This window comes from Hemiscyllium ocellatum, chromosome 21 (assembly GCF_020745735.1).
Source record: "Hemiscyllium ocellatum isolate sHemOce1 chromosome 21, sHemOce1.pat.X.cur, whole genome shotgun sequence".
In the NCBI taxonomy this organism is placed as follows: Eukaryota; Metazoa; Chordata; class Chondrichthyes; order Orectolobiformes; family Hemiscylliidae; genus Hemiscyllium; species Hemiscyllium ocellatum.
The window spans coordinates 51,287,481-51,300,833 of record NC_083421.1 but is presented as its reverse complement, the minus strand read 5'-3'; the positions used below and the strand labels follow the sequence as shown (position 1 = coordinate 51,300,833).

The 13,353-nt window shown below is 39.0% G+C and overlaps 1 protein-coding gene across 1 annotated transcript in view; it reads left to right on the top strand.

Moving 5' to 3' along the window:
• The window catches only part of traf1 (TNF receptor-associated factor 1), a 39,878-nt gene that overhangs the window by 12,106 nt on the left and 14,419 nt on the right, over nt 1–13,353 (top strand). The window contains exons 2-4 of the mRNA XM_060841456.1: nt 3,252–3,488; nt 4,583–4,667; nt 9,994–10,092. Coding sequence (XP_060697439.1) covers nt 3,280–3,488; nt 4,583–4,667; nt 9,994–10,092 — 393 coding nt within the window. The 5' untranslated portion in view covers nt 3,252–3,279. The remainder of the gene's footprint in view (nt 1–3,251; nt 3,489–4,582; nt 4,668–9,993; nt 10,093–13,353) is intronic.

Genomic DNA, 13,353 nt, shown 5'->3' with positions numbered 1-13,353 from the left:
TTTGGAACACTTGGGAGTAAGCCAATTGGTCTGCTGAGCAGTCCTCCTCAATATATAATTCAGAATACAGCCAAGTCTGTTCACTTAAAACCTGACAAAAAGGAAACGGGACTATTTGATTCCATGACTCTGATCCAGATTTGAGCCTAAATTCAAAAACAGAAATAGTGAGTTCATGACTTGCTCTACCAAGTACTTCAGCAGCACTGTTATAAAAATGTGCTATATACCTAAGCATATAAAAATGAATAGTGATGCCGGTGAAACACACTTAACATGAAAATATCTTCTTTTGAATTGAATTACTTTTTGCCAAAAGGCAATAAAGCTAATTTTTAGTGCACAAAATGAACAATGAGTTACAAAGTGATGGTCTAGGATAATAACACAAAAATGTTCTGTATGATGAGGTACATTTTAACCAAGTGGACTCTTCTTCATCACAAAAGATTTTTCCAATCTCTGGGTGGAATCCAAATGTTAGGTTCTTTTTACTCTTGAGATTCCAACACACATGATGTAACTGCAACACACCAAATTTATTAAGTACAGTACAAGCTTTCTGGAGGAACCTTACACACACACACACACACACACACACACACACACACACACACACACATCAGAGCTTATGGGGTCATGACAAAAGCTCTCTGAACAAAGGAAACTATCTTTCCTTTATACAAAACTCTCAACATCACAGTTAGTACTGCCCACAAGACACTTTTTTTTTGCCTGAAACGTCGACTGTCCTGCTCCTCGGATGCTGCCTGACCTGCTGTGCTTTTCCAGCACCACACTCCCAATTTTAATCTCCAGCATCTGCAGTCCTCACTTTCGCCCTGTTGATTGCATCCCTCATAGTCACATGCCACTCAAGATACAATGCAATGACCACTCCACCTCCAGAAACAATGTAGACTAGATTAGGTTCCCTACAGTGTGGAAACAGGCCCTTCGGCCCAACCAGTCCACACCAATCCACCAAAGAGTAACCATCCCAAACCCATTTCCCTCTCACTAATGTCACCTAACATGATGGGCAATTTAGCAAGGCCAATTCACCTGACCTGCACATCTTTGGAATGTGGGAGGAAACCGGAGCACCCGGGGGAAACCCACAGAGACCCGGGGATAATGTGCAAACTCCACACAGTCGCCCATGTCTGGAATTGAACCCTGGACCCTGGTACTGTGAGGCAGCAGTGCTAACCACTGAGGCAGTACGCCGCCCACAAATGCAAATCATCCCTTTAATGGTCAAATCTGTTGCAAATTGTTTTTTTGTAACTATAAGGGAATAGTAAATTCCAACTGTAATGTTCTTATTGATTTCTGGATGAAAATGTAAATCATTCCTGAATGGCAAAGAAATGGTGTGTAAACCTCCCATATTCCACCTATAAGACACACCACCTTGCCCCCAGGGCATTCAAATATTTGCAGGTCAGAAGAGCAAATTAACTCTTTAATATCTCGCAATGAAACAAAGGAACAGTGTTCCAATTTACTTTGCCTTTCAAATCCTTTCTCTGAAAGCAAAACAATTTAACAGAAGAAAACCAAAGCATGAGAATTTGTGTTTTACTATTTGATTGTCAAAATTGTTGTCTTGAGAGAGAGAGAGAGAGAGAGAGAGAGAGAGGTTCAGGGGGATTTGGATGAAATTGTGACTTTATGAAAGTTGGGAATTTCCATGCTGGTTTTTTTTTCTTCAACTTTAAATCAGTATTTTTAGATACAAACTGGAGGTTCCCTTTCCTTTCTAGAATTCAAGTAAAATTCCAGGCTTTTTTTTTGCGAAGTATTAGTATCGGTGTTTGTTCACACGACCACGGTTATGTGATCCTATCCCAAAGGGTATACAAAGCTTAGATTCCATTTTTCATTTAAATTAGTTGAATCATAAGTAGAGGAATGTCTTTGATTTGATTCCAAGTCTGTGCTGAATTATTTAGGATTATATTTACGGCGCTATACTTTGGCATCTCTGTCTTTAGCTTAGAGACCAGGAAAACAGCTAATATTTCCAATGCTGTCCACGTTCAGCAATTTCTCTTGCTTGAATAGCTTTCCAGCACTTGCTGTCTTTTTATTTATATGAAAAATACAGTTAATTGGCTGGATAATGAACAGTGGTTGCTATCCGTGGATCTATAACTGATCAAAGAGTTAACACCCACCAACGGGGATGGGGGGAACTGGAGATAGATTCAACATTCTTTGAATTTTATGTACCCGTATTTGATAGAGAACACATTCCCATATTACAGGAGTATAGCAGTCATTTAGTCCAAGATTCTTTTGAATTGATGGGTCTCATCTACCAGTTATAGAACCAGCAGGAACCCTGTATGTTCTGTGACAGCGGTCTGATAGAATAAGTGGCTGCCATTAGCCATTCCCCACAATTGAGGTCCTCTGTGTCACCCACTCAGAGGCACTGCTCAGTCAGAGGCTCTTAAGACTGTCCATTGTCATCAGCAAGGGTAGTGGATGCTTATGACATTGTATCCACCCGAGGTCCAGAATCATTGTGGAATCCCACTCTAAAGGCAAATGAAGGTTACCGAAATGAAGAGCAAGGACAAGAGGTAACTTTCACTTACCCTCTACCCAGTCACTCCCAATTGTTGTGTCCATAAAAGCCATCAGAAATAGGAACAGGAGAAGGGCATTTGGCCCCTTGAGCCTACTCTGCCGTTCAATACCCTCAATCAAGGGGTACAGTGTTGAGGTAATGTAGCACTACTGTGCTATATTGGTAACAATACCATGATAAACTTTTCTAGTTTATCTTTTGAAATTAAAAGAAAGGTTGATATAAATGGTTTGTAAGTAACAAAAGTATTATTCCACTTAAACCAGAAATTCAATTCCAGAAGTCATAAGGATGCAAATTTGCTGTACTTATCGTTCCATCAACGATAGTGTTGTAAGAATCCAATGATGGTGCTTTAATTTTGTAGTTACTCTGATTTCAGTTAAAATAGAAATTTTGTTCTACTTTCTGACAAGCCAAGTAAGATTTACTGGTAATACTCTGTTTGGTTAATGTAGGTGTGACATTAGAGTCATTGAGAATTTCCAGATTTGTCATCGTGGATTTTTTTTAAAGAAATTTACAGCTGGGCTATAAAAGTGTATTGCTGGGTGGAAATCTTCATATTTCTACTTTTTAAGCTTGACTTGTTCTCTTCACCTGTGACTGTCCACACTCTTTGAAAGCAACCTTAATATATTTTTGATAGGAAACCCTGGATTTACAATCAGTTTTAAATGGCACAAGAGCTCAATGGATTTGTGTGCAATGGTCTGCCTTCTTCACCCGATGAAAACGAATTGCCTTCTGGCTTTCCACAAAATATTTGTGATGATGTACCTGAGGAGAAGTACCTGTGCAGCTTTTGTAAAAATATCTTGAGGAAAGCATGCCAAACATTGTGTGGACATCGTTACTGCTGGGCATGTGTCGAGTGGATTGTCAAGTAAGACATTTATATGTTGATTGCTGTCTTTTTACATAATTTGGGTTTTAGCTTAAAAAAACAGATTATTGATTTTGCAGTTTTGTTACTAATTGTTTAACAGAGGGTCAATACCATTTTGAACAGGAAAGTTGTAATTTAGTCTTGAGATGCTGTAAGTTGTGGTGTTGACAAAGGGAAGAGGAATAAAAGTTGAACATTTACAAACAAAAATGTTCTTGTTTATTACAAAGCTAAATTGCTGTCTTTTGACTAACATATTAAAATTAATCCAAAAGAACATACTCTCTTGGACTTGTATGTAAATTTAAGCTGATTTAATTTTTCTGAGCTGCTCCTGTTAATTTGTACTCTTCAAATTAAGCTGAATAATAGTTGAATTAGCCCACTTTTTGGACAGCACAAGTTTGTTACCAAAGAGAAATATCTTTTTTTTTGCATTTTGCCCAAATTGAGAAAGATGTATGCAGTATGTATGATTCTCTAATTCTATTGAGCATCCTGTATATGGAGTTTAGTGACCACAAACATATTCGGGTCGATCTTGAAAGCTCTTGTAAAATCACCTAGTGGCATCTGTGCATTGATTTTACTAAGATCAAAAATTATATTTTAAAAGTTCATCGATGGATATATTTGACATAACTAAAACTTTAAAATCATAGAATCCCTACAATGCAGAAGCAGGCTGTTTGGCCGATCAAGACTGCACCAACCCTCCAAACCCCACTCATACCTATCTGCCCCACTCACCTTTTTATTCCACGTGATTCTACATTTCCCATTACTAATCCACCAAATCTACTCATCCCTGGGCACAATGGCAATTTAGCACGGCCAATCTTCCTAAACGGCACATCTTTGGACTGTGGGAGGAAACCCGGGCACCCGGAGGAAATCTGTGCAGATACTGAGAGAACATGCCCCTTAGACACCTGAAAGTCGAATCAAACCCGGGTTCGTGGCACTGTAAGGAACCACTGAGCCACCATGCCACTTAAACTTGAAGGGGAATTATGTATTCTTTTCTTGGTAATAATTGTAACTGGCTTAATGAAGATATTGATCTTTAAATACTTTACTGTATTGAACAGATATAATAAAACTCCAATTTGCCAAAAATGTAAGGAAGATGAACCTCCAAGTATAAATGAAGATAGCATTTTGGCCTTGGGAAAGGTATGTGATTTTCATAGAGGAACATCCAGTGAAATAAAAGCTTTTCACTTTCAGTAAAAAAAACCGCTCCAGTTTAATATATAAAACAAGAAGAAATAGTTGTAAAATCTTAGATTTGTATATGTCATGAATGTTTTACATTGAACTGCTTCCAGCATTTTCAGTTTTTACTTCTGAATTCCACTTTTTGAAAACCCAAACAATGTTTCAACATTTGGATTCCATCCCAGCAACTACTTTGGGATAACGTTTTCCTTGTAATTTATTTCTCCCACAAATATATCCAGAACCAGTTTATGACTAGAATGTTGATATGCCTTCAAAGTAGTTAAATCTCTGTTCCCTTTATATGGCATTTACATAAAGTTGAAAATCTGCTTGGATGTTTGAAACAAACCGATCTGGACCTGTTTTCAAAAATAAAGTCCCTGATAATCTGTAATATTCTTCTGTTAAGAAATTGTGAATACAGATTTTAATAAATACAAAATGTTAACGAGTTTTGAGAAGATTTATAGCTCAGGTTGAGGTTTTGGATGTGGGTTTGCTCGCTGAGCTAAAAGGTTCATTTCCAGGTGTTTCATTACCTTACTAGGTAACATCTTCAGTGCACCTCATGCGAAGCAATGCTGAAAATCCCTGCTTTCTGTTTATGTTTGGATTGTTTTGGGTTGGTGATGTCATTTCCTGTCATAAATAGAAAGCAGGAATTTTCGGCATTGCTTCGTTTGAGGTGCACTGAAGACGTTACCTAGTAAGGTAATGAAACGTCTGGAAATGAACTTTTCAGCTCAGGGAGCAAACGACAAAATGTTAACATTAAAGTTAAAACCATTGTGATGTTTTGGCTGTCAAAAATTAATTTGTAAATATTTGACAAAAATGATTTTGCTATTCCCTCACAAACACTTGCCGCACACACCAATTCCATAGATATCTGCAACTTTCAGCCACTTTGACCAAGTAGTCATTCTTTCATGTTTTTATTGGTACAATGCAAGAGAAGAATAATGACCGTTTTCTTTCTCAATTCTAGTGAAATGGGCATTTTTGTGAATAGCAGCTTATCAAATGTATTCTACATAATTTGGCATTATTTATTATTATATAAAACCATCTTGATACAGAAAATGATATTACTCCGATATACCTCAAGCTTCTGCTATGTTGTCTATGGACCAATTGCAGGCATCAATCTAAAGGCCACCAACATTCAGGTTATACTAAGAAATAATTGAACTGATCATAATTTTGCTTTATTAATTCAGTCAAGCATCTTAGAATTCTTAATATTAAAATTTAAATACCATAGAAATATGAATTAACTTTATTTTAGAAATAACTCATTCTTTAAACAACATGTAACCAGATTGGAGGGTGTTCTTAAGACCTCATACCTCACACGTGAAAATTTCTGTTTCACACTGCTGTGTGCTAAGAGCTCTTCATGAAGACCGGATACATTGTGGCTACTTCACTAAGAATTCTTGCATCACTTAATTCAAACAGGATATTCATTTATGACGTATCTATCTTGAACTCTTTAGAGGTGGATTTTCAAACCCACTACACAGTTCGGGGCTAGGCTTCTTTTGTTTTCTTATGGTAAACCTGGTACATCAGGTATTTTTTAGAACTCGATCTGTAAGATACTAGAGGATTCCCCAGGGTTGTTGTATGTCTATATTTGATGACTTACTAGCATTTTAAGTATAGGTGTCTATGTATGAGTGTAATTATAGAATTATAATTTTTGGAAGATGACAGATTGTTTCAAAAGATATGCTGTATTTCTGGGAATGCAGCAGCCTATCAATATTTTGCAAAAGTCCCCAAATGCAGGTTCAAAAACAGTGCTGGGGTCTTGACTCAAGATTGTGATGGGAATTTCTCTCTTAATATCAGTATGATCCTGATAGAGCCAACCTTCAAAGATAGGGGAGAAAAAATTCAAACTTATGAGAGTTATGCCCAAAAGAAACACTTCCACTTGAGTTTCTGTGATCTTTGATAGTGTCATAGAGATGTACAGCACGGAAACAGACCCTTTGGTCCAACTTGTCCATGCCAACCAGATATCCGACGTTCATCTAGTCCTGTCTGCCAGCATTTAGTCACGTGAGGCTACAGAAATTCATACAAAGACAAACTGTTGAGAAACAGAACATCATTTGGACAATTCTTTAACCACACAGTAAAACAATGTTTTCAACCTATTTCCAAACTGCATCATAAGACCATAAGAAATAGGAACAAGAGTAGGTCATTTGGCCCTTCGGTTTAAGGTTTTTTCCAGAAAAGACTTTAACCGTCCATCATTCCTGCCCCGGAATGGAAAAATATTTTAGTTGCTAAGAAACCGAATAGTGTGTACAACAAAGAAAATAGTAGATGGTTCAATACAATTTTGATTAAGACATTTTGAATGATTTTTAAATCTAGTTAGTTACAGGTGGCCTATTGCGCACACCTAGTGAAAATACATACTTTTGCTGAAATTAATGTTCAACTATATTAATAAAACTGCACTGGATTACCTCTGAATTACATCACAGAACATTTTTTTCCATTATGTAATCCACTTGTGCTGGGTAATGGAAGATTTTGACATGTCTGATAACTGAATGAATTTTTAGCAATGATTTAAAACCCACACAATGTTAAACAAAATTTTTCAATTGAGCCAAGGTGGAAATAACTTTCCACTGGGAGGCTGAGGGGGTAATTGAGAGGAGTTACTGGCAGTTGGTCACTCCTGAGGCTAAGGATAGATGGGTTACAGTCAGGGGGAGAAAAGGGGACAGACAGACAGTGCAGTGATCTCCTGTGGACATTCCCCTCAGCAATAAGTATATCGTTTTGGATACTACTGAGGGGCTGACCTACCAGAGGAAAGCCATAGTGGTCAGTTCTTTGGCACTGAGCCTGACACTGGCCCAGAAGGGAAGGGGGCAGAATAGAAACGTGCTAGTGGTACGAGACTTGATTGTTAGAATTGACAGGAGATTTTGTGATCAGGATCGGGATTCCCGGAAGGTATGTTGCCTCCCTGGTGCCAGGTTTCGGGACCTCTCCGATCTGAAAGGGAGGGCGAGCAGCCAGAAATCGTGTTACATATTGGCACCAATGATATAGCCAGGAAAAGGATTGAGGATATAAAAAGTTATTTCACGGAGTTCGGGTGGAAGCTGCAGAGCAGGACAAGCAGAGTAGTGTTCTCCGGTTTACTACTGGTGCCACGAGAAGGCGAGGCAGGAACAGGGAGCGGGCACAGCTTAACACGTGGCTGTGCAGTTGGTGTAGGAGGGTGGAAGGTTTGCTCGAGTTGTTCAGGAGGGATGAAACTAGTATGGCAGTGGGGTGGGAACCTGAGCTATATACCGGTGGTGAGAGTTGATGGAGATGAGGCAATAGCAAGAGAAAGCGCAGCCAGTGGGAAGGAATTTCCTGGGAAAGAACCAAGGGATCGGCTAAAGTGTGTTTGCTTTAATACAAGGAATATCAGGAATAAAAGTGGTGAGTTAAGAGCATGGATCAGTACCTGGTGCTATAATGTTGTGGCCATAACAGAGACGTCGATTTCTCAGGGACAGGAATGGTTGCTGGATGTTCCAGGGTTTAGAACATTTTAAAAAGAATAGGGAAAAAGAGGGGGTGTAGCACTGCTAATCAGAGAGGGTATCACCGCTACAAAAGTTACCATTATTGAGGAGGGTTTGCCTACTGAGTCAGTATGGGTAGAAATTAGGAACAGTAAGGGAGCAGTCACCTCATTAGGGGTTTACTACAGCCCCCCCCCCCCGTAGCAGCAGAGAGATTGAAGAAAGCATAGGTAGGCAGATTTTGGAAAAGTGTGAATGTCATAGGGTTGTTGTAATGGGTGACTTTAACTTTCCCAATATTGATTGGACCTCCTTTGAGCAGATGGTTTGGAAGGAGCTGTTTTTGTAAGGTGTGTTCAGGATGGTTTCCTAACTCGGTACGTTGACAGGCCGACAATGGGAGATGCCATTTTGGATTTGGTGCTTGGCAATGAGCCAGGGCAGGTGTCAGATCTTGCGGCGGGAGAGCATTTTGGTGATAGTGACCACAACTGCCTCACATTCTACATAGCAATGGAGAAGGAGAGAAGCAGGCACAATGGGAGGATATTTAATTGGGGAAAAGGAAACTATGATGCTCTCAGATGTGAGTTGGGAAGCATGGACTGGGAGCAATTGTTCCATGGTAAAGGCACTATAGACATGTGGAGACTGTGTTTAAGGAACAGTTGTTGCGAGTGATGCATAAGTGTGTTCCTCTGAGACAGGCAAGAAGGGGTAAGATAAAAGAACCTTAGATGATGAGAGCGGAGGAGTTTCTCCTCAAAAGAAAGAAGGCAGCTTACGTAAGGTGGAGGAAGGAAGGGTCTTGCTCAGCTCTAGGGGATTACAGGCAGGCGAGGAAGGAGCTCAAAAATGGTCTGAGGAAAGCCAGGAAGAAGGGGGCACAAAAAAGGCTTGGCAGGCTGGATTAGGGAGAATCCAAAGGCATTTTACACGTATGTAAAGAATAAGAGAATGATCAAAGAAAAAGTAGAGCCGATCAGGGATAGCATAGGGAACTTGTGTATAGAGTCTGAGGAGGTAGGGGAAGCCTTAAATGAGTTTTTTGCTTCTGTCTTTACTTTACTTTTTCAAAAAAAAGGACCTTGTAGTGAATGAAACCATTGAGGAGCAGGTAAGCATGCTGGAACAGATAGAGATTGAGGAAGCTGATGTGCTGAAATTTTTTTGACAAACTTTTTTTTTAAAAAAGCCACTATGAAAAGTGTTCATATCCCTGCATAACATCCTGTAGGTTTAAAATTTGTATTTTAAATCTTGTCTCCTGTAGTTCATTGCATTTATACACAAAATATGATTTTATTCATTATCAAACTCTACCATGTTAATGTATATTATACAGTAAAGTTCTGCATATTAAAATCTTGAGTATTGTGTTCTTTAACTTAGATTCCAGTTAGAAATATTATGATTTCTCAGATATTTAAGTATCAATCATTTTGTACTTTTTAATTGTTGTTTCCTCTAGCTCTAAGTGCTCTGACTTAAGAGGAAACCACGCTTTTTTTCGTCAAGGGACTTTTTAACCACCGGGAAATCATTGCAATCACGTAAATAATCATGATCACGAGTAAAATGAGCTGTTTCTAACCTACAAGAATTTTGCAGCTAGTTTACAAATTAACATTCCCAAGTATCTTTACTTGACCTGCTCAAATCTGTTTAGGAATCTTAATTTGTTTTGCTGGAACTAATAGTCTGTTAACTTCTTTTTTATTTAGATTTTCACTGATGCTGCAGTATCTAAGGAGATTTTAGATTTGAAAGTACATTGTATCAATCTTGGATGTACCTGGAAAAACATATTGAAGAACTATGAGGTGGGTTAATTAATCAGTAAAAAGTTTCCAATCTTAAAAATTTAAAGAAATTATCATGTGTCAGTTGTCACATGTAAAAACATGATCAATTGATAGAAAAAATAATTATTTTAATTTCCACCTTTCTACAACTTTGGTGGATTTCATATGGTGAAGATGGCAAGTCAGCAAGTCATGGTTCATGCACTTAGAGACCTCACAGTGCTATCCTTAAAATAATTGAATCCTCAATACCTTACAAGGTATTCGATGTATGGATTTCTTTTTGTGAAATCCGGTCTAAATTTGTAGAATCATAGGACAGTTGTATTACTGAAGGAGGCCACTCAGCTCATTGTTTGTTTCTCTGTATGTACAACTTGGGTAGTCCTATGCCCCTGCTTTTTTCCTGCAGACAAGTAAGTAGGTTCTCTTCAGGTGCTTATCAAAACTCAGATTAAACCAATCTCTAATATAGTCTGAAGGACTGCATTCTAGATGTGAAGCACTCACTTTAAAATTACAGAGGAGCCTCTGTTATCTGAAGGACACAAGCGGGCAGTATTTCATTCAGTTAATCGAATGCAGGGTAACATAGTTTAGCCGAGAATCGGGACCTTGCAATCTTGCAAATGCTGGATAATCGAGGGTTCCTCTGTAAAATAAAATTTCCTCTCGTCACTGTCAGTTCTTCTGTCATTCACCTTGAGTTGGTATTATCCAATTTTGCTCCTCTTCCACTAATGGGATTTCCCCCCCACCCCCCCACGCTTCTTCTTGGCCAGATTTTGAAAACCGGTAAAATCTCTTCTAAATCTAATCTGAGGAAAACCCAGCACCTGCAATTTATCCATGTAACTGAAGTGTTTAATCCCTGGGATAATTCTTGTAAGTCTCTTCTGAATCTCTTTAATGCATTCACATTCATTTTTAAAGCGTGGACCCAAATTTGGACAAAACCAGAGTTTCAGAAGGTTTATCAGAGTTTGCTTTTGTGCTCCATGCCACCATCAAGATGGCAGTGGAGGAGGGCTCTAAGCCGAAGCGCGTCTGTTCTGATCACTTTTCTTTATCCTTACCCTTTGTGTTGAGCTTGGACAGCATCAGCCCAGCATGGCAGTAAGGGAGCCTAGTGTAGACTCCAGTGGGCTCAACATGTCCCTTGACATAGTGAGCAAGCAAGCCCATACTTTAACAGGGAGGGAGGTGACATCAAAAAGGTAGTCCCAGCACCTGAGGACGACCCCTTCATTGTTGGGTCTGGCAAAGCGGTGGCAGAAGAGAATCACAGCAACATCAAGATGGGCTGAGCAGCAAGAGATGCTACTCTGACATTGGTGGGTCCAACATAGGTGGTGGTGGTGGTGGTGGCGGAGAATCGGCCCAGCAGTGAAAGATGGTGCCTAAAGAATGGTGACTTCACCATTGCTTGAGTCCAATGTAGATGACAGCAAGACAGCGGAGGAGGAATGATGGTGCAGTCATCGTTGATAATTAGCTGCTTCAGGACTGATGGACTCTGTTTAAGCCACTTTTGTTTTGTTTTAAAACTATTCAAAATCGTGCCGGATCAAGGCAACAGTGGAAAAGCTTTTCACCATAAAATACATGTGACAATAAAATCATTCATTATTTACAACCAAAAGATCCTGACTGCTTTTCTGCCACTTTCAATTATTTTGCAGATGTAATCTCAGTTATTTCTTTGCTGTAACCAGCACAGAACTGTATTCTTAATATTGTAACTGTTTTTTTCCCTACAAGTTTTATTACTTCACACTTCTGCATTAAATTTCATCTGCTCCATTTTTGCCCGTTCCACAGCCAGTCAATGTCCTTTTTGAAGTCTGTCAACTGCAAGCAGGATAGTGATAGTGCTTCCAAGTTTTGTGTCATCGGCATTCTTTGTGCCTTTTGCACCTAAGTCTGCAACATTTAATATAGATCAAGAAAAGCATTTGGATTAAATGTGTCTGCAACAGTGGTTCTACTCCAAAAATAGATATTGCTGACTTGAGCATATTTTGCTGGTCTAAATCCAAAATTACTTAACATCCAAGACATTCGGTAGAAAGATTTTAAGTCTTTGCAATAGTAAGAATTTTGGTTCCTGGATTATCTAAAGTTCTGATTTTTACTGACCTTCCCTCTGGCCTTTGGCTTTCCATAGTCCTCCCATGTAGCATGCTTGTTACTTTGATTGTGGTGAAATACTGCTTTACCTTGCTTCATGATTAGCTAAGACTATGTAAAATTGTATTATCTCTTTTGAGATAAAGTATGCAGTACTTTTTTAAGATATTTTTATTAGAAATTTAACATCAAACATTTGTAGTAACATCAAATGTAATAAAACCCGTATTCGTGCGGGATTCCTCTCCTAAGGGGACCCGGAGCAGCCAGGTTTGTAATCTTCATTAAATAAAAGCCCTTGTTAGGATGGCTGAAATATCTGCATTTATGTAATTCAAAAAGGGCTGCCATATTTTATAAAATAATTCAGTCTTTCGGTGCACCATATTTGTAAGGAAGTCAAGGGGAATACATTCCATAATTAATCTGTGCCAATTTGAAAGTCCAGGGGGGCCCTCAGCCACCCAGTTCACCAATATTTTTCCTTGCACAGAAAGAGAGAATAGAAAATAGTCTCTTCCCGTGCATATCCAGGGAGGAAAAGTTCGAAAAGCCCAAAAGGAGAGATAGTGTTTAGTATTATGGGGTTTTTACAGTGATCTGTAATGATTTTCCTCTTGTCTGAAAATAAGAGGTTAATAAGTGGGTATTTTACTTGAGAGGCCTCGATGTCCAGCCAGATTGATTGTGGGTCGGACAAGACCCAATCAACCATGTAACTTAATAGGGAACTTAACTGATATTTCCTAAAGTCTAGGAAGTCCAGTCCTCCCCTTGCCTGTGGAAGCTGTAACTGCTTCAGCTTAATGAGGGGCCGTCTATGATTCCAAATAAAGGAACCCAGCCAGCCATATAATTTACGTAGGGCCATCCTTGGCAGCATCACCGGGAACATTCTCATAGGATATAGGAGAAGGGGCAGAACATTCATTTTAATTAGTGCTATTCTACCCAACCAGGAAATTGGAAGGTCTCCCCATCGCTGGAGGTCCTGCCTTATCCTTTCCAGTAATTGCACAAAATTCGCACAAAATATAAGAAACCCTCCAGGGACCAACGAAAGGGAAAAAGGGATCCGTCCACTAAGTGGGGTGTCATAACCAGGCCACCCATTGGCATAGCCTCCGATTTTGGAAAAATTAATTTTAT